At 45.5% G+C, this 20,462-nt stretch overlaps 3 protein-coding genes across 8 annotated transcripts in view; 1 reads left to right on the plus strand and 2 right to left on the minus strand.

Moving 5' to 3' along the window:
- The first annotated feature begins 48 nt into the window (after positions 1-48).
- On the plus strand, positions 49-4,869 carry dmac2l (distal membrane arm assembly component 2 like). Its single transcript, XM_088354027.1, has 5 exons — positions 49-119; positions 194-288; positions 1,736-1,944; positions 3,561-3,736; positions 4,647-4,869. The coding sequence occupies exons 2-5, from the start codon at positions 194-196 to the stop codon at positions 4,755-4,757; spliced, it is 591 nt and encodes a 196-aa protein (XP_088210153.1). The 5' UTR covers positions 49-119; the 3' UTR covers positions 4,758-4,869.
- Positions 4,870-6,348: 1,479 nt separating this feature from the next.
- On the minus strand, positions 6,349-14,742 carry cdkl1 (cyclin dependent kinase like 1 (CDC2 related kinase)). 3 transcript variants are annotated; one of them, XM_088353847.1, is made up of 11 exons: positions 14,141-14,740; positions 13,945-14,026; positions 13,683-13,860; positions 11,410-11,531; positions 10,291-10,363; positions 10,112-10,202; positions 8,914-9,114; positions 8,368-8,450; positions 8,249-8,305; positions 7,304-7,444; positions 6,349-6,629 (listed from the first exon to the last, which is right to left on the minus strand). In XM_088353847.1, the coding sequence occupies exons 3-11, from the start codon at positions 13,848-13,850 to the stop codon at positions 6,525-6,527; spliced, it is 1,041 nt and encodes a 346-aa protein (XP_088209973.1). In that variant the 5' UTR covers positions 13,851-13,860; positions 13,945-14,026; positions 14,141-14,740; the 3' UTR covers positions 6,349-6,524. The 3 variants fall into 3 exon arrangements, with proteins under 3 accessions (XP_088209973.1, XP_088209974.1, XP_088209972.1); XM_088353848.1 differs by having other exon boundaries at positions 8,914-9,111; positions 13,945-14,742; XM_088353846.1 differs by having other exon boundaries at positions 13,945-14,740.
- Positions 14,743-15,923: 1,181 nt separating this feature from the next.
- Positions 15,924-20,462, minus strand: part of map4k5 (mitogen-activated protein kinase kinase kinase kinase 5) — a 42,423-nt gene continuing 37,884 nt past the window's right edge. For all 4 annotated transcript variants that reach the window (XM_088353843.1, XM_088353842.1, XM_088353840.1 and 1 more), the window contains 5 exons: positions 19,616-19,684; positions 19,447-19,539; positions 18,393-18,463; positions 16,573-16,628; positions 15,924-16,418 (listed from right to left, as the gene is read on the minus strand). In XM_088353843.1, the coding sequence (XP_088209969.1) occupies positions 16,331-16,418; positions 16,573-16,628; positions 18,393-18,463; positions 19,447-19,539; positions 19,616-19,684 (377 nt within the window). In that variant the 3' untranslated portion in view covers positions 15,924-16,330. The remainder of the gene's footprint in view (positions 16,419-16,572; positions 16,629-18,392; positions 18,464-19,446; positions 19,540-19,615; positions 19,685-20,462) is intronic.

The raw sequence follows: 20,462 nt of genomic DNA on the forward strand, positions 1-20,462 counted from the left end.
AAATCCCGCGAGAGTTCCGCCCCCGGGAAGGCGGCCAATGGGAGGGCGCGTTATTGGTGACGTAGGCGCCAGAGAAAATGGCTGCCGGTGACATGTAAACAAATCGGCGGAGCTTGAAGGTAAGTCGAAGGAAAAATGTCGTTTTTTGAAGATTGTTTTGAGAAATGTGAGCAAATTCCTGTTTCTTTTTCAGATGAAGACGCTAACGAGGGTGGTGCGTTCTCTTACGAAGCAAAACGAGACGAACCGGAGACATTTCTGGGGTTGGCTCAATGCGGTTTTCAACAAGTTGGTGCATTCTGTCTCTTCTGCTCAGCATGCAAATTCATTCATCCATTATCCGTATCGCTTATCCTCAGTAGGGTCGCGGGGTTGCTGGAGCCCATCCCAGCTATCTTCGGGCAGTGGGCAGGGGACACCCTGAACTGGTTGCCAGCCAGCCGCAGGGACAAAAGTATTGGATTGTCAGTCCGGATCTTAGAGCAGAGTCTTCAGTCGGTCAAATTCACAATGACACCATCCCCTGATCTGAAACCGACCTGCGAGCAAGGAAAACCTCATTGTGAGGAACTGAAGATATGCTTCTCGAGAAGGTCCCCTTCACAAGAAGCATAAGAACCTTGACAATCGTAGGACATACAATGTTCCATGAGATACATTATTCACCTCTATAGTTCTATATTTCAAAATATGTGTCCGTTTTTATTTTGGGCCCACGCTGTTTTTACAAGACTACTGTTGGCATTTAGGCTACACGCTAACAGTTTGCTAGAGTGTAAGGTTTTAACATTTCCTAAACTGAAATCTGACTCCGAAGAGACTTCACGTGTCTTGTCTAATTCCGTACAGTTGGAGCATGCCCAGAAGTCGGGGAAATAATTGAGCCGAGCGCCGCATATAGTCCACGTATGAATTTATTTAGCCAAATCAAAGAGTTGGACGATCAGGTCTCTGCCTGTGCCAATTTTACAATCGTGTGCAAAAGACGACGGGGTTTCTGAGTCTCCCCATCTTATTACCCATGCCGATGAAATGTTCACGCCCCATGACCAAGCCTCTGGCTGATTGGTCCGCGCCGTCGTCGATGCAAATTTCCCAATAGTCCTTTGATGCTTGTGAGAAGGGTGATAGGTCTCCTCCGGACAGAATGGAGCGCGACACACATTCCAACCCCCCAGGCGAGGTGATAAATCATTGTTATCAGACTGAAAACCAAAGAAAACATTCCAAAGCGCAGGCGTTTTACGACATCCTTCTTAAGAAATGCACTCAAGGCTGAGGTCAAACTTAGGACAAGTATTTTTGAGTATAAGTGGACTAAAACAGCATGTAAATTAGTGTATAACTTCAGGAGCTAAGAAAATAAAGATCTGTAGCATATGAAGTGTGCGCTGGAAACCTGAGCACTTTTGAAGAGTGCCTAGGCCCAATCTTTTCACTTGAATGCATTTGACAACTTTTTTTTTTTTTTATGAGTGTCTGCTGGGAGCCTCTTAAACCACTATTAATAAGATTTTTCCCTCGCTTCTGGCACACACACTATGATTGAGCAGTTACTGCAGCGTTCTTTTCCTCTGTCTTTTGACCAGCCCGAGTATTCCTTTGCCTCTGTGCTAAGCCCCGCCCACTGAGTACATCACTATTTTCAAAAAGGATTTATAGGTTGCTATCAACAGCCATAAAAGACAACCGTATCAGATTCCATATTCTTGGAGACAGTATTGCAATTTTTCAGGGTGGACCCCGAGCGCATCCGGGCGGTGGGTGCGGATCGCGCGGCGTCCGAGTGGCTGCTCCGATGTGGCGCCAAGGTTCGATTCCTGGGTTCTGAGCGCTGGCACGGTGACTACAACGCGCTGCCCTGCGGACCCCTCGGCCGCTTCAAGATCCAGGCCGTGGACGCCACCGACTCCTGCATCATGTACCGAGGATTCGACTATCTGGGTGAGTCGAGGACCGCACAGCTTCCTGACAAAAGTCACCTGAAGCATATATTCTTACACACATACATATATCCATCCATCCATTATCTGCCCCGCTTATCCTCAGTAGGGATGCGGGGTTGCCAGAGCCCATCCCAGCTATCTTCGGGCAGTGGGCAGGGGACACCCTCAACTGCTTGCCAGCCAATTTCAGGACACACAGAGACAGACAACTCACTCGCTTATACACACCTAGGGACAATTTGGACCGGCCAATTAACCTGACATGCATGGTTTTGGAATGTGGAAGAAAACCCAGGCAAGCACGGGGAGAACATGCAAACTCCACACAGGATGTTTGATCTCATGACTGTATCAAAGCGTTCCGTTAACAATAAGAAAGTCAAACTCTCTCCTTTTTCCCGACTTAACAACCCAAAAGCACCAAATACGCAGAAACACGCAATGGTGAAAAGCCAAATCAATAATCTAATCGATACGATTATAGCAAGGCACAGACGAACCATGTGAGGAAAGGGACCTGATCCATGGCAGGATTGGAAACACTGAAATAATCTATCCATCCATTGTCTTCCGCTTATCTGGGGTCTGGTAGCGGGGGGCAGCAGCCTTAAAAGGGAAGCCCAGACGTCCCTATCCCCAGCCACTTCATCCAGCTCGTCCGACGGGATCCCGAGCCGTCCCAGGCCAGCCCAGAGACATAGTCTCTCCGGCGTGTCCTGGGTTTCCCCCCGGGGCCTCCTGCCGGTGGGACATGCCCGGAACACCTCCCGAGGGAGACGTCCAGGAGGCATCCTTATCAGATGCCCGAGCCACTTCAACTGAAATAATACCAATCAAAAAACTGCAGAAAAGAAACATAAGAATGTGAGATGGAAAGTTCAACCTGTTACAGTTAGAACGCAAACAAGTCCAACTTGATTCGAATGGTCCATTACAAGCCAATTCAAGGCGGGGCGTGATGTTCGCAGTGTCCTTCAAAAGTTGACAGTAGAATCTTTATATCTGATAAGGGTGTGTGAACAATGTCTGACCGAGTTCAAAGAGCCTTTATCGTTCGATCACCACGGTACCCGACTTACTTTTAGCGACGCTGTTCAGGGCGAGCACCACGTGAGGTAGAAGGAAAGGGAGAGATTGTAATGTGGGCTTAGGGTACTTTCACAAAAAGTGTGTATTTCTAAACCAGATGGTATCACGTTTGTTTGAAAGGGGCGTTTCTTTCTTCTGCCTAAATAAATGCAGTTTGGTGGGGGAAGGGCCTCCCAGAGTTAGGAGCGCGACCAAGGAGATGGACTTAAGTTCCTCCTCTCTTGGCCCCTCCCCCTCTCCAACTGGCAGTTGTACAGAAAGGTCGAATGCCTGGTGTACCTTTTCTAGCGTCAGCAACCTGTAAATAACTGTCGCACAACATATAAGAGGTCGATTTATTTTTCTGTAACGTTTCTAAATTCTTTCCTGTCATGGGCTGATATCCTAAACAGCTGTCTCAAGACTGTGAAGGCACTTAAAACTGGTAAAAGAACCTTCAAACGGTCTCGGACTTGACAGTTTGCTTCAATATTCTTATTCGGGGAGACCGGAAAGCAGGGTAACAAAAGGTGTTTGTTGGTGCAGAGGGTCTACGTCACCTGGAGGAGTTGAAGCTGCGTCGGTGCACCTCCATCCAGGACGTTTGCTTGGAGAGGTTGTCCTCCATGGAGAACCTGCAGGAGAGCATCTTCATCATGGAGGTGGTCTCCTGCGGAAACATCAGCGACAGGGGACTCCTGGCGCTACACAAACTCAGGCGAGTCGCCGGCGCTTCTTGGCAGGGGGCGGGGTTTCGATGCATCCCTTAAAGGGACGGTGGGTCAAACGAGCTTGCCAAGGGTTTGAATCCAGCCATTTTCTCCCACTATCTCTCTGTCTCTCTCTCTTTCACTCATTGTTTCCTTCTGTTCTTCTTTATCTGCCTTCTTTTTCACTTCTCTCTCTGTTCTCTCGTTCTCACTCTTTTCTGTTCTCCCCTTATTTTCTTTCTTTCTCTCTATAATCTACTATTCTGGACCCTGTTAGTTTTTTGAATCACCATGTAGCCCCCAAGCTCCAATGACTTTGATACACCTAACTTTAAGGGACAGTGTGTAGAATTTAGCACCTCCTAGGGGTAGAAAAACGTTCAGTAAATTAAAAAAAAAGATTTGAATACCAGGCAAAATGACATGGCAGAGTTCATTTTTGTTAATATTCATAAGTGGAGAAACGTGTATTTTTTGACACTGGGAAATCCCCACTTCAGTCGATGCCATGTTTGTCTGGCATCCTGCTGCCACGCTCTGCTGCAAATCATGAACCCTCGCTCGTACTAAGCAGCACTGTGCCATCTAGTGGTCAAATAGGACACGTCGGGGCTTAATGCAGGGGGAGGGCAAACTTAGTGACAAAATGAGTGACTAAATGAATCATAGCATTTCTGTCAAATATGACTTCGTTGATTGACGTGTGTCGACTCCGGCTCATTTCGACGGAATCAAATCTCCTTCCAAGTATCTTGAGCTGAGCCAACCGTGTCTTCTTTCATTTCCGGCAAGGGCGACTTTTTCCATGCGTGACTCGAAATGTCGTTTTTCTCAAAGAGGATCGCGTCGTGTAGCGCTCGTCGATTGTGTGCGCGTTGGAAACCTTCCCTGATGCCTTTCGGTGTTTTTGTGTCTCAGGAAGCTGGAGTACCTTTTTGTGAGCGATCTTCCGGCCGTCCGAGATAAGGAGAAGACCCTGGGGCGTTTGAGGACGGCTTTGCCTCGTCTTCAACTTCAGGAAGACTTGCCGTGACGGAGGGAGAGCAGCCATCTTTGTCGCCTTTTCTCTCGCTCGCTTCGAATGGAGCGATGGCCGCCTTTATTTTCATTCACACGTGCGCAATCTAATAAACATCTCAAAGCGGTTTCTTTTGTGGACCAAAACCGAAAGGAACCTCTTTGTTTCTTAAGTCGATCCGGTCAAGAGCCGGCCCCCTTCCACTTTAAGATTGTCATGTGTCATCAGCGAACGAAACGGCTTGGTGAGCTGACTCTTTGGGAGAGTGTGATGTACTTAACAGCTCAATGAGCCGACTCCATTCAAGAGAGTGATGTGTAATGCGACAAAAGGGCTTTATGAGCTGGCTATTGTAAGTAAAAGGCAGAAGTCGACTCCTCGATGATTGTGGACTGGCTCCCCTCGAGAAAGTATCTCATTAGCGAACGAAACAGCTCTCTGAACGTCAGGAGCCGACTCCCGCCGAGAGGGCGTCGCGTCACTCACAAACAAAACAGGTCTTTGAGCAGACTCTTGGAAGTGAACGACGGAGAGCCGGCTCCTTTCAAGATAGTGACGAGTAATTAGCCGACAAAAGGGCTTTATGAGCTGGCTCTTGTAAGTAAAAGGCAGGAGTTGACTCCTCAGTGATCGTGGAGTGGCTCCCCTCGAGAAAGTGATATCTCATTAGCAAACGAAACAGCTCTCTGGGCCGGCTCTCGAAATTGAACGTCAGGATCCGACTCCCGCCGATAGGGCGTCGCGTCACTCACGAACAAAACAGGTCTTTGAGCAGACTATTGGAAGTGAACGACCAAAGCCGACTCCCCACCCGTCCAGAGCCGGCTCCCTTTAAGATTGTGATCTGTAATTAGCCGACAAAAGGGCTTTATGAGCTGGCTCTTGTAAGTAAAAGGCAGGATTTGACTCCACACCGATCGTGGACCGGCTCCCCTCGAGAAAGTGATATCTAATTTGCAAAAGAAACAGCTCTCTGGGCCGGCTCTCGAAATTGAACGTCAGGATCCGACTCCTGCCGATAGGGCGTCGCGTCACTCACGAACAAAACAGGTCTTTGAGCCGACTCTTGGAAGTGAACGACCAAAGCCGACTCCCCACCCGTCGAGAGCCGGCTCCCTTCAAGATTGTGATATGTAATTAGCCGACAAAAGGGCTTTATGAGCTGGCTCTTGTAAGTAAAATGCAGGAGTTGACTCCTCACCAATCGTGCACCCGCTCCCTTTGAGAAAGTGATATCTCATTAGTGAACAAAACAGCTCTCTGGGCCAACTCTCGAAATTGAACGTCAGGAGCAGACTACCACCAAGAAGGCGCGTCACTAAGAAAACAAAACGGACAAAACGGGTCTTTGAGCTAACTCCTGGAAGTGACCGAAGCCGACTCCCCACCCGGCGAGAGCCGGCTCCCTTCTATATAGTGACGTGTCACGAGCGAACATAACGTCACCGTCAATATTTTTTGATTAAAGTTGGGTTTGACATCATCGGCCAAAAATGTTTCCAGATAAGGGATTTTGGGAGCGCGAGAGGTTTTCTTCTTCCTACGTGGGCCATCAATTCACGCTATTCTCATTGATTAGAATAAAGGATTCAAACACATTTTTTGAATTGATTCTTTACTTTTATTTTGGTGTTACTCGAGTGGCGCCGCGAGGCGCTCGTCACAGATCGGTGGCTCCGCCCACCTCGTCCAGTTTCAATAAATAGTCTTCTCGGAAGCCGCGGCCTCCGTGTCGTTTCTCGGCCGAACGTGGCTTCGTCTTTTAGTCGTCTTTTCGCCGTTTTAGATGTTTGGCAGTCGGTAGCTTAGCTTAGCGAGTCGGCGCTTCCTGGCGGCGTCCTCGTTGGCCACGGGGAAGATGCTGCTGCCCCTCAACTGCGGCAAACACTAACACAAGTGCGTTTACACAACTGAGGCCCAAACCCACCCGTCCAAATAGAGCAATATTATCGATGCTCTACTACTATTTGGACCGATACCGTTGTCCCGAGGTCGATAGTCTTCCAATTTGAAGGATATTGTCGGTGCCTCGCAATATACGTACGTTGACGTACTTTCAAATTCGGTTCTGTATTTTTACAACATAAAATTCCACAGCAGCCCAGAGAGGGGGCCCTGCCTGGCCTTTGCCCCCCTGGACTATGGGGACAAAGAAGGCATCGAACTAGAAGCCGCATGAGATTAAAACTGAAGAAACAACAGCGTTTGGTAAGAATCATATGAGTGACTAATCGGTATCAAAGAAGATTGTATGTGTACCTATTTCAAATATTTGGCAAATTTTGTCCAGAAAATCCGGTATTTTCGCTAAATCATTGACATTTTTATCAAGTCTTTATCACGTTGCTGATAAGGGCTTTCTCAACTTTGACCCCTAAACAAACACAGTCCAAATATTTCTTTTTTTTTTGGCATAAAAACGGGAACATTTTTCAGTACCCCAAATTGTCGAATGATCAGAAAGCGAGCGGTCACGAGAGAACGCTACGGACGGATACCGTCTGAGTATCCTACCGTTTATTTTCACTGTCCGCTCGTACGAGGGTGTGGCTGTGACTCACCTGAGTGGGCAGGCCGGCCCTCCTATGGGCGTGGTGACGAGGCCCCGCCTCCGCCTGGACGTAGCCCCGCCTCTCAAAATAGGGGTGACGCAAGAGCTGGTGGCAGGCCCAGCGCTCGCTTGGGTCCATCCGTAGACACGCCTGGGCACAATGGGGGTCTTATTTGCATGGCTTGCCCCGCCCACTTGGAGGCGGGCACAACTCCTTTGCGTTTGGGAACATAAATATACTATTATACTTGTATTTTTGTAGTATTGTTGTAGTTGTATATTTGTATTTGTGTAGTATTTTGGAAGCATTTCTGTAGTAATACTACTGTGGAGTATTGTAGGTGTATTTATGTAGTATTTTATTAGCATTATAATGGTATTTCTGTAGAATTTTTGTTTTGAAGTATTTTTGTAGTAATATTGTAGTTTTATTTTGGGAGCATATCTGTAGCTGTATACCGGAGCCATATCCCCCTAGTGGGAGGTGGCTAGAGTCAAGAACACATTGAAAATTTTGAGATCGAACCTTCCTGTGTGGAGTTTGCATGTTCTCCCTGTGCTTGCGTGGGTTTTCTCCGGGCACTCCGGTTTCCTCCCACATTCCAAAAACATGCATGTTAGGTTCATTGGCCGGTTCAAATTGTCCCTAGGTGAGAATGAGCGGGCGAATTGTCTGTCTCTGTGTTCAGGGTGTCCCCTGCCCACTGCCCGAAAATGGTTGGGATGGGCTCCAGCACCCCAACAACCCTACTGAGGCTAAGCGGTGCAGATAATGGGTGGATGGATTCTGTAGCTGTATTACTGTAATTTGTTGTGTATTTTGTCCCATTAAGAGTGTAGTTTTGGTAGCACTTGTAAAAAGCCCTTTGTTAGTATTCGGACCCAGGTGGTTAAAACCAAGCCTCCAAATCCAACCAAGTGAATCAACTTCCTTTACAAACTGCAAAAAAAGTACCTTCATGAGACTGAGGGTGTGCTGGGGAAGTTTGGGGTACTTCAGCTCCAGAGGTTCCTAAAAGGGGGGGGAAACCGGGTCAGAAGGGGGTCGGAGTGGGCGTGGCCAGGGTCCCTCACCGTCTGCGGTGTTTCGGGGACGGGGAGGCCCCCGAAGAAGCGGTTGCTGCTGAAAACCTGCCGGTGGCGGGCTGTCAGGTCCCCTGCGGGGTAGGGGAAGGGGTTTTGGGGTTTCTGGGTTTTGAGATTTGGGACCGGCGGTCAAAACCAGGGGTGTCCAACATGTGGCCCGTGGAACAATGAGGCGCTCACAAAACAACTGGCCCTGGATTTCTCGCTTTCTCTTGTTTTTCCTCTTTCTCCCCCTCTTTTTTTCTTTCCATTACTTTTTGCGGTCTCTCTCTAGTAATCAATTTGTCTCTCTTTGCTTCTTTTTCCCCTACTTCTCACTTTTCTGTCACTCAGTCTTTTTTCCTTATCTATCCTATCTTTCTGCCTTATTTCTCCTTTTCCCTCTCCTCTCTTTCTCCCTCTCTCTGTATTCCTTCCACCCTTTCTTTCTCACTGTTACTCGTGTGGCCCCCAGCATGTGTCCTTCCAGCCACCCCAGCTCAGGCGAGTTGGACACCCTCGGCACAGGACTCGAGGGGATCGGCTTTTACTTACCGAGCGTCTTGCGTATGAGGTAGAGCTGGTCCAGGTCGGAGCGTCCCGGCCAGAGGGGGGCGCCGGAGAGCAGCTCGGCCAAAACGCAGCCCACCGCCCACACGTCCACCGGGGGCCCGTAGTGACGCTCCCCCACCAGAAGCTCGGGGGCCCGGTACCAACGCGTGGCCACATAGTCCGTGTAGGCCGCACCCGGACCTGCTGAAAAAAACAGACTCTTATTTTGAAAAAACGCATCCCACAGCCTTCTACCTGGCAGTTTTCGAGCGACGACGCTCGGCAGTACCTCGTTTCAAGTATATGTACTACCGAAAAGTGCATCCAGTACTACGGTCTTGAAAAGTACTCCAAAGTAAGAAAAGTACGAAAAAGAAAACAATACCAAAAAGTATGACATAAAAAAAAGACTAAAATTGTATTGAACTAAAAAGCAAGAAAATAGAGAGATGTCTAGATAGATGGATAGATGTCTAGATGGATAGATAGATGTCTAGATATATAGATGTCTAGATGGATAGATAGAAGTCTAGATAGATAGATAGTTATTTAGATAGATAGCTGTCTAAATGACTAGATATAGATGTCTAGATGTCTAGATAGATGTCTCGATAGATGTCTAGATAGATGTCTAGATAGACAAGATACTTTATTCATCCCCGTAGGGAAATTCACACTTCCATCAGTATCCTTGTGTTTAAAAATGAAATTATAAAATAAAGATATAGAATACAAAAATACCCAATATAACATTTTGCTATAGAGTATTGAAATAGTGCTGCGGAAAAAAACACTAATAAAAATAGGGTAATATGCAAATGTGGGGGTGGGCTTTCACTACCCCGGGTGGAGTTCAAGAGCCTCATGGCATGAGGAAGAAATTATCTCCTCAGTCTGTCTGCGGAAGAGCATTAAAATTTTTTATTAAAAAGTACTCAAAAGGAGGTATTAAAACGTTTTGGAAAGTATTCCAAGGTAAAACGAAACTATACAGTATAGTATTTAAAAACAATATAAAAAAGGAGTAAAACATAGCCAAGATGTATTGGAGAGTACTCCAAAGTAAACAAAGAAGTAAAAAACACACTGAAAAGTATGAGAAAGAAAAAACGTACCAAGACCAACTGATAGGTATTTAAAAAGTATTTAAAAACTGACTGAAAAGGTTCAAAAAGTACTAAAATGTATTAGTATTTCTTACCGAGTATCCTGGCGAATCCAAAGTCGCAGAGTTTGACCACCCTGCGGCCGGTGATGAGAATGTTTTCGGGCTTGACGTCTCGGTGGATGCACTGCGGGGCGAGCGAGCGTCAGGAAAGGACAGCGGGCGGCGCTACAGCACCCGCGCCAGCCACGGGGCTAGCTCTCGGCGCAGCTCACGTTGTGCTTGTGGCAAAAGTCCACGGCCTGAAGCGTTTGCCAGGCGATGCTCCTCGCCGCCTGCTCCGGAACGCTGCGCGCAAAAAAAAAAGACAGAGTTGCGAAAGTGCACGACCCCCGCTTCGCAAAAATCGACATTCGAACAGCGAGTGAGACGAAGCTTCTGAAACCTAGCCGGGAAAATAAAAGATCTCTGCGTACCGAAAGAGGAAAAACGTTACCGAATCCACCGGAATGGGGAAAAACAATACTCCAAAGTACTACTCAAAAGTAATTGAAGAGTAAGAAAAAGGTACTAAAACCAAGGAAGGAAAATTCCAAGAATACTCAAAGTACTAAAACATCCCCAAAAATACTGAAAAGTAAGAAAAAGGTGCTAAAACTGAGGAAGGGAGGGAAAAAAAGGGGGGTGAGGTTCAGAGTACGAAAAAACCCCAAAATAAAAAACAAATAAAACTAATAAAGCTATCCGTCCGTCCGTAATCGGCACCGCTTATCCTCAGTAGGGTCGCGGGGGTGCTAGAGCCCATCTCAGCTATCTTCGGGCAGTGGGCAGGGGACACCCTCAACCAATAATAATAAAACTAAAAAGTACAAAAAAAATACTAAAAAAACCCTTGAAAAGTATGAAATAGGAAAAAACATATTGAAAAGAACTAAAAGTAAAACAAAGGTACTAAAACTTGGCAAGGATAAAAGGTAACAAACGAAGTAGAATAAAACGAAAAAGTACAAACAAATGACTAAAATGACATGAACTAAAACGTCCCCGAAACAGATTGAAAAGTCTTCTAAAGTTAAAACCTGAAAAAGACTGCTTTTATGTTGAAGGAGCCTACAGGAAGTCTGCTGAATTTTCTCTTTGCATAAAAGCACACAAATAACTGCTTTTACAATCAATTTCCTTCTGCGCACTGCTTCCAAATGTCTAAATGCTCTTACATTGAAGGACCCGACAGGAAGTCTGCTTGTAAACGCAGTCATTGTTTGCTCTCCCCCCTTTTATACGCGTTGCCCCGGTTATTTCGCTATACTGACAAACAATTCCGACTGCTCTCTCCCAGTTTTTTTTTTTTGCGGTATTCAAAGTGGGGGGTACGTGCGGTGCGGGGTACTGACCCATGGGGGTGTCGGTCCAGTTCGTGGAGTACGGTGTAGTCGCAGTACTCGAAGACCAAATGAAGTTTTCTCTTGCGGCGGAAAACCTCCAGCAGGTTCACCAGGTTGCCGTGCTTTAGGGTCTGAAAGGGGAAGGACAAAAATCGCGTCATTCGCGAGCGTGACGGCTTTTTGTCTCAGACGACGGGAGCCGGCTCTCCACCAATCAAGTGAAGTGTGCGCAGGGCCCGCCTCCCATTCGGTCGGGAGCCGGCTCCTTTCAAGAGAGTGACGTGTCAAAACGTTCCAAGTTATGTTTATTTGTATAGCGGCTCTATCTTTGAAGTGAAGGACGGGAGCTGTCTCCCCCGACAATCGAGAGTGGGCTCCTGACTGCGATCGTGACGTGTCGTTCACAAACACAACGGCTCGAGTGGCTGGCTTTTTAAAGTCAATGACGGGAGCCAGCATTCCACTAATAATGAGCCGGCTCCTTTTAAGTTATCGTGGTGTCATCGGAGAACGTCATGGCTCTGTGAGCCGGCTCTTTGACGTGACCGACGGGAGCCAGCTCCAGTTCATGATACCTAGCCACTCCTTAGCACATCCGTTCTCCTCTGCACTATCGTACTCCAGTGTTATTGTTATTGTATAGTGACTTGTTTACCTGACTGCCCATTTTGCACATCTGGTCAGCCGCTCCTCTTGCACTCTTTGCACTACTGTATAATACTATACATAGCTATAATGATCTAGTATATTATTAGTACTTCAATACTCCAACTCAATACAACATTTTATTTATATCTGTACATTCAAAGAACCTGAGTGGGTCAGATGTATCGACATTTCGTTCTGTATACGCGTGTACAAGAATGACAAAAAAGTATATCTGAATCTCTGAATCTGATGTGTCGCTCGTGAACGTCAAGGCTCTACGCATCAGCTTGTTGGCTCAACATGAAGTTTGGAAATAGTGATGTGTCGTTGGCACACGTATCGGCTCTATAAGCCATCTCTTTGATGGGACCAACGAGAGCCAGCTGCCGCTGAGATAATGATGCGTTGTTCACAAATGTAACGGCACCATTGGCCGACTCTTTGAAGTGAAGTACGAGAGCCGTCTCCCCCGCCAATGGAGAGTTGGCTCCTGACGAACGTGATGTTCACGAACGCAACGGCTCGAGTGGCTGGCTCTTTGAAGTAAACGACAGGAGCCATCATTCCACCGATAATGAGACAGCTGCTTTCGAGTTATCGTGGTGTCATCAGCGAACGTCATGGCTCTATGAGCCGGCTCTTTGACATGACCGACGGGAGCTCGTGAATGTAAAGGCTCTACGCACCAGCTTGTTGGCTCAACAACGAGAGTCGGCTTCTTTGGAAATAGTGATAGGTTGTTGACAAACATATCGGCTCTATAAGCCGAATCTTTGAAGTGAACAACGGGAGCCGTTTCCAGGTAAAAAATAGTGATGTGTCGATTACGAACGTGAGGGCTCTTTGAAGCGATCCAGAGCTTTTTTTCCCCCTCTTGTGATAAGGCCAAAATGTTTTTATTATTTTCAGATTTTCTGTGCCGTCGACAAGGGAAAAATCGCTTTGTATTTTATACGTTTTTTTTTTCTAGATGTGTAAATATTTGAATGTAAATTTAATGAACATCATGAACAAATAATAAATACAATATGGCCCTAACGGCCAAGGGTGATTTTCTTCAAATATTTGATAGTTTGAGCAATTCTATACACTAAAAGCGTCGCTCTGACAACTTCAATTCTAATTTTATAAAATCATATTTTTCAGAAGGCATTTCATGCATAACGTTTTATGATTATGGGCAAAAGATCTAAAAATGTCTTGTAAGCTGAAATCGCCGCACAGCAGCGAGCCATGCGTCAGGACGCACGTAAACCCCGCCACAATAAAAGCAAAGTGTTAGCGTAAAGCCGGCGTCACCCCCGGCAACCGTCGCCCCACTCTCAAAGGTCTGTCGTGCCCGAAAAGAAGGTTTCGGGGCAACAAACTTGTTTTCGCCAAAGGAATTTTGCATTCTTACCCCCAACGCCAATCCGTTCCCGGGTTTTGCTCAAATCGGTGCCGTTTTGAGGCACGACATACTGGATAAAAGGATAACGTGTGGATAAAGAATATTTGTGGTTGGCTTTTAAAAGGGGCAATCAACTTCTTAGAAAAAAGGAGCTCATTGTAAATGATTGTGGCCCGTGAGCTCAAGTGAGATGCCAAAACCCCATTTTTGAAGGAAGTGGTGAGAGCGAGAGGTGGGGGCCCACCTTGAGCATCCGGATCTCCCGGAGCGCCATCTTCCTCACGGCGGGCTCGTCCTCAGACTCCAGGAACTTCTTGATGGCCACCACGCGGCCCGAATCCCGGTGCCGACACTTGAATACCACGCCGTAAGAGCCCTCCCCGATTTTGCCCATCTTCTCGTATTTGTCCATGCCGGGGATGCTGAAAAAAAAAAGAATTATTTTCCATCGGAACAAAAAACGTTCCGAAATCAAAGTCACAATCGTTCGTTAGGTTTCAACTCGCCACTGTCTCCACTGGTCTGGAGTGGAACTGCACTTGCAATAGGAGTCCTGATGCAAAAGGGCACCGTTGCTTCTAAAAGTACCTGAGAAACGGGCGAGAGCGCCGCAAGGTTGCAAAACTTGCAAACTTCTTGGAGGAATGACAAATTCGGATGCTGCAAAAGTCGGCAGAACATCTAAACAAAAAGAATACTTACTGCAAAGAACAAAAAAAGTCCCGAGTTGTTTTCTTTTCTCCTCCCTTTCCCCTCCCTCTCTCTTTCCTCTCTGAGGCTCAGATGTGATGTGTGCATAAGGACAAGACAACGGTGTTACTCACTCAGTTTGATAAGACCTACATCCTCTTTCCCCTTCAGAATAAGACGAGTAGACCATGGGTCTCTAACCTTTTTTTAAGCTAAGAGCAACTTTTTGTTACTCATTAGCACTTAGATACGTCTTGCCAAAATAGCAACTTAGCTAGATACCTTGCTAAATAGCTTAAAGGCTAGCTTGAAAGGTAAACAGATCAAAAAATTAAAGGGAGCTAAATAGCTAGCTTAAAAGAGGCCAAAATGTAGCTTAATAGCTGGCAAAAAAATGTCTAAAGTTAGCTAGAGCGCATGCAAAAAAAGTAAAAAACTAGCTAGCGTTGGAGACCCCTGGCGTAGACTCTGAAATAAGGACTAAAATCGCCTCGAGGAAGATGATACCCGCAAGTCACAAAGACAAATGAGAAGGGAAAGAAAATGAATCTTGTTAAAGGGACAGCGTTTATATGTAACTGTATCGTTTTGCATAACTGGAAACAAGTGCTACGAGACAAAAGGAGCAATACGAAGTACTGTTTCTTTGATGTTTTTAATGCCCGGCCTTTGCATAGATAAAAAGAGGATGAAAAGGGAAAAACGAGGGAAAACAGAGACAACATAGAAAATTAAAGATACAGAGAAGAAAGGAAGAAAAGGTAAAAAAAGAAATAGAAAAAGAAGCAAGAAAAAATAGAGAATGAAAGAAGAAAACAGAAGGCAAAGGGAAATGGGAAAGCAGAAAAGATAACAAAGAAAAAGATACTAAAAGAAAAATGAAATCCTGAAAATAGGAATCTAAGAGAAAAAAAGAAAAGGCAAGGAAAGAGAGAAGATGTAAAAAGAATGATGAAATAAGAAAAATGGAAGGGAAAAAGACCAAATTGAAAATCAAGGCGAAAAAAGAAAAACAAAGGGAAAAGAATTGACCGTTTATTGAGTCTTTGAGGGCACCCGTAGCAGCAAATGACCGACCGTCATGTCAGCTCATCTAGATGAGCCTTATTTTATGTCACATCAATGCAAATATTTTCATCGACAGTTGGAAAAAAACCAAGACATTTATACGATAGTTGGTGTATTTCAGCTAATGATTGAAATCCATTTTTTTTGTACCACAGGAGGCAGTGAATAATACACAGTACCGGTACTCCCTCTGAAACTCCAGCTTTTACTTTAAAGGCTTGGCTGCAAGCTTCCTGCCCCAAACCGTTTTTGCTTAAACGTCCCGCTTGCGTCTGTGGGGTGGTTGCCATAGCGATGGGCAGGGAGGGGAAGCCCACCAAGACCACATTTCTTTTATCAACATAATGGCCGCCTGACAAAAATAAAATCTTCATTCTGAAATGGAAATGGACCTGAATATGTGTCTAGATTTTTCCCCTTTTGCAACGCTTTTGGGTGTTATATTGAGTAGTTTTGATATAAAATAGGACAAGAAATCAAGAAAAAAAGGTGTACACCAACCTGCAGAAGCATCGAACACTTTTCCTATTTCTTGGCTCGTGCAGTTTCGAGAGACACTCCATATCCATCTTGGCCTCAAAACACTCCTGGATTTCTATTCTATTCTCCAGGCAAAAGTCATTTGACAAGTATAAAAGAGCAAAAATCGACACACTTTTAGTGTGAATGTTCCGGTATAAGCCATGCCCCCTTCTCCCCCCAGACCGCACAAGCAAATTCGAAGCAGTTGTTTTCTGCTTTTCCGCTCATTTTTTTTATTGATGAAAAAGAAGAATTTGCAAAAGACAGAAGCACAGCGTCCCTCATCTCGTCCTTTGACATTTCACCTAAAAAGGGAAAAATGTTCCAAAGTGCTTACAAGTGAATAAAAGTCAGCGAGCGGGAGCTCGTTTGTCCGGCGGACTCCTCGTCGCGTTACAACCAGAAGCCCAAAAGATGAAAAAGAGCGCCGCCGCTGCCGCGAATAAATATTGCTTTTAAATAATGCTCGCCAGTCGGATCACGAGCGCTAAAATAAATCTCCCAGGAAAAAAAAAAAGAAAAGATGCTCCCTCCCCGATGTGCGACGGCACTTTGCACAGGAATAAAAAAATGTAAAAAGGCAATTAAAAAAAAACAAAAAAAAAAACGTTGCTAGTAACTGTTCTCATGTCCCGCCAAGATGTAAAGGTTGCTCAGCGCCGAAGGGTTCTCTGTGGGACGGCTCTCCAGGACCACCACCCTACAAAAGGGGAGAGAGGAAGGGGGGGAGGGTGGCAAAGACAAAACAGGGGAAAGTCAAAGATGGCCACCTGCCATTTTCTCGCCAGACGCCACGACTTTCGGATTTCGTGACGACGAGGGAGTGGGCGTGGCCTAGGTGGGCGTGTACCAACCTGTCGGAACCCAGGAGGCGGAACACTCTGCTGGGGTCGCAGATCTCCTGTGTCACCTGACCAATTACGAGACACACAGTCAGACCAGACAAAGAAATCTATCTACCTAGGTCATATCCCTCAAGCGGGGTGACTGACAGCAAGACAAACACATACAATAACAAAGAAAATGAAAAAGGGAAAAAAAATAGCAAAAAACACACAATTTTTTTTGGCCCATGGCCAACCCAAATGCCCAAACACCCAAACAAGTTAGGCACCTCAGTCAGTCATGCTTTCGTCCCTCCGGATGAAACGGGACACGAGAAAGCGGCCATGACACTCGGGTCAGGGTGACACAACACACTCTTTTTAAGCAGGGCCCGACAGCTTTCGCTGGTTTACCCCTGCCGCATCATACAGGTGCCCTGCCCATCCCTTAGAACACGCCCAAACATCCCACTATCCTTTTACAACACCTCTCCACTCATTCCTATCACCAACAAGAGCTCTAGCTTTCACTAGATTTAGAACTCAGACAAAGAAAAGTAACGGAAATAAATAAATAAATAAATAAATAAAAGAGAAATAAGCACTAAGAAAGAACACAAAAAGAAAAAAAAAGCCAATTAACACCCACTATCCCTTTAACTATCCCTTCCTTTAGTGATATTTCACACCGGATAGAAATCATGAGATCTTCATCCCAGTTACGGAGATTTGGATAAAATTGTCAGTGAAAACCCGAGCGAGCGAGCCTTGCACGTGGGCGTTGACGGGCAGGGAACCTTCCCCCTGTGGAAGCCGACACCTGGCCAGGTGGGCTGGCCGACACCTGGCAGGTGAGTCAACGATTCAATAGCAGGCAGCTATTGAGCATGCTTGCTACCATGAGAGATAAACAAGAAGAAGCTAAATACTGTATGTGTGAAATATAAAAGAAGAAGAATTAAAATTATGAAGTCCATGAAAATCCCATAAAACCGATTCATGACTTGGCTCTACGAAATAAATCAGCTCCATTTAACCTGCTTTCACGCAACCCACTTGAGGCTCAATTCAGCCGACATCATGAACATCCATCCATTATCTGCACCAGAGAAGCGCAAGAGAAAAACAAGCTGCAGGTTGAAATATGTCTACTTGATGTTGCCAAAGCCAGGTGCCTCGAACAAAGACACTGCACTTGTATTTATTTCTCTCTCTCTCTCTCTCTCACTCTTCTACACCTTTTCTACCTCTCTGTCTATTTCACTCTCTGTGTCTCTCTTTTTCTCTTCCTTTGTTGCTCTTTCTCTCTCTGTGTCTTTTTAATTTCTTTTGCTCTAACTTCATTTTTTCCTTTTCTCTCTTCCTAACCTTTGCACTTTCTTTTCTCTTTTCTCACCTTCTGTCTTTCCATTTCTCTTTGGATTTCTTTCTTCCTCTCCCTTTCTTTCCCCCTCTCTCACGACTTCTCTTTTTATCTCTTTTGTTTCTCACGCTCTCTCCCTCTCTCTCTTTCATTGTCCCGCCCTCTCTATTCTTTTCTCTGCCTCTTTCTCTTATTTATCTCTTTAATCTACTAGTCTGGCCCCCGACAGAATGTTTGTTTTATCGTGTGGCCCCCCCGAGTTAAAATGAGTTTGACACCCCTGTTTTAGGGAATGTGGGAGAAAACCGGAGTGCCCGGAGGAAACCCACACAAGCACGGGGAGAACATGCAAACTCCACACAGGAGGTTCGATCTCATGACCTGAGAACTGTGCCGCACACGCCCAAATCACTGAGCCGCCGTGCTGCCCATAATGAACATATTCCCGCTTAATGCCTTATTTTGGTTGGGTGCGAGTGGCGCTCACCTCATTGGACTTGAAGCTTTTTCCCTGCATGCCGTGCTTCCAGAAGGCCAGGACGCTGTCCTGCAGGCACACTGCCGGGACAAAAAAAAAAAAAAAGGACGTCTCGTCGGATCATTGGTTCTTCTTTTCGGGGTCCGTACCCCTTTTTCACGCTCAAATTCAATCAATCAAAATAACTTATTTTGGCTGGCTTTGATGCTTAATATATGGCCATCTTGCTGCTAGCACACTTTGTGCTATTTTGCGCTGTATCATCTATGATCTTTTTGTGTCAACGGGCTGCTATAAACTGACATAAATTCTGCCATTCTGCTGCAAAACGTCACACTTGATTACAAAGAGGGAAAGGGCTCTCTCTATGGGTGTTGGGTGAAAATGGAGTCCAATACGCAGGACAAAAAAAAAAAGGAGTTTATGAAAAATGTATGCCGGAAGCAGAAAAACGAGTGAAATTTGGACTCATTTTTATGGTATCGCGTGCATTCAATCTTTCAATCTTAGAGACTGCTGTTGGTTTGCTTTTTGTTTTGTTTATTTTTATTTTTCACAGAATATTTTTTTGTCTAAATTGCCTAAAATAGAATTGTAAAGTTTGTTACAGCACTGAATAGTTCATATTTTGATTGTTTTGCATTTTCAGGTAGTTTGTGTTGCTGTTTGATGTTGTCATTTCTAATAATTATAATTATTGATAGTACAACATTACACAACCAAAAATCTAAGGAGCCGTTTGGGAGCCAAAAAGACAGCTCTTCTCATTGCGCAGGCTTTCTGAATAGCATTGTTCTCTTGTGAGCGACCAGTAGAGGGCGGTGGCGCTTCACACGACTAGTCATAATGACAAGCCACGCATTTTTAAAAAAACAAATTCATTTATTGCGTGGTCAAGAGAAACATGGCAACAATTTCAAACATTTTCAGGCACTTCACCCAAAATTCAAACATTTTCCCTGACCTTGAAAACACAAACTTAAACTTCAAGCGTTTTTAAGGATTCCAAGCACCCGTACGAACCCAGTTTTATGATGTGGCGAGAATGGCGAAATAAACATACCCACGGATCCGATGGCGAAGTCGAAACTGAGCTCGGACGCCAGCTTCTTGTTGGACTTGAGCTTGCCTTGGAGGTTGACGATTTTCAAGTTTTCTGCGGGGGCGGAAAATAAGTCGGCCGTTAGCTCGGTTGGGCTCCACGAGGTGGCGCTGTGCCCGACGGTACTCACGGTCCAAGCACACCAAGACCGTGTCCCTCTCCAACTGGGTCACGTGAATGGCGTCTACCTGATCCTGGCCTGAAAACAAACAAAAAAATCCTCTCACTTGCACATTGAGAATGCCAAATGATGAATAGTCCGCAATCTTCACGTCACTAAAGACCTCCCAAAGCGCTTTACAATGTGCTTCACACTTACCCATTCACACACACAAATATAAATAATCTCTAAACTCATTAAAGCAGGAGTTCCAAACACGCCAACAGATTTAATCTGGCCCAAGAAACATTGCTGAGAAAAATGAGCAACAATGAGCTGTAGTTATAAATATGTCCACTGGATGTCACCAAAGCCAGGCGTTGCTGCAAACCACCAACTGTGGCTCTAAAACAGGGTTCATACACCTTTTGTCGTAGGCAAATTCAAGCACTTTTTAAGGACTTTGAAAGCCAATTTTCCAATTTGACCAGTACCATTAAAAGAAGGAATCCAGCGCCATCGAAAGAACAAAAGCCGGAACCTTATTCTCAAACCCCGCATCTAAGAACCGACCTTATTTGGGAACCTTAAAATCGGTTTGAAACCCTAACTTGCAGCCCAAACCTTAGCTTTTAACCCTAGCTCTACCTCTAGCCCTTACCCTGTTTCAAACTGTAACCCAAGCTCTAAACCACTTCTGGAACGCAACATTAGGAACATTTAGAATCCTGACATTGATCTCAAACCAGAGTTCCTAATCATACGCATAACTCGAGCTGAAAACCCTAGCGCCAACCCTATTTTAGAACCCTCAATTCAGTTAACACCCTAACAAGCAGCCTAAACCTTAGTTTCCAACCCTTTTACGGAAGCATAA

Source organism: Urocampus carinirostris, chromosome 15, assembly GCF_059441175.1.
Source record: "Urocampus carinirostris isolate Australia breed hairy pipefish chromosome 15, RoL_Ucar_1.0, whole genome shotgun sequence".
NCBI lineage: Eukaryota > Metazoa > Chordata > Actinopteri > Syngnathiformes > Syngnathidae > Urocampus > Urocampus carinirostris.

Excerpts from the sequence above, each read along its gene's own strand:
- cdkl1 (XM_088353847.1), bottom strand. The coding sequence starts at position 13,850 with ATGGACAAATACGAGAAGATGGGCAAAATCGGGGAGGGCTCTTACGGC. Across the intron at positions 9,115-10,111 it reads TGGATTCGCCAGGATACTCG|CAGGTCCGGGTGCGGCCTAC; the intron begins GTAAGAAATACT and ends TGTTTTTTTCAG. Across the intron at positions 6,630-7,303 it reads GGGCCGGCCTGCCCACTCAG|TGTTTGCCGCAGTTGAGGGG; the intron begins GTGAGTCACAGC and ends CACTTGTGTTAG.
- dmac2l (XM_088354027.1), top strand. The coding sequence starts at position 194 with ATGAAGACGCTAACGAGGGTGGTGCGTTCTCTTACGAAGCAAAACGAG. Across the intron at positions 1,945-3,560 it reads CCGAGGATTCGACTATCTGG|AGGGTCTACGTCACCTGGAG; the intron begins GTGAGTCGAGGA and ends TTGTTGGTGCAG. Across the intron at positions 3,737-4,646 it reads CGCTACACAAACTCAGGCGA|CTGGAGTACCTTTTTGTGAG; the intron begins GTCGCCGGCGCT and ends TGTCTCAGGAAG.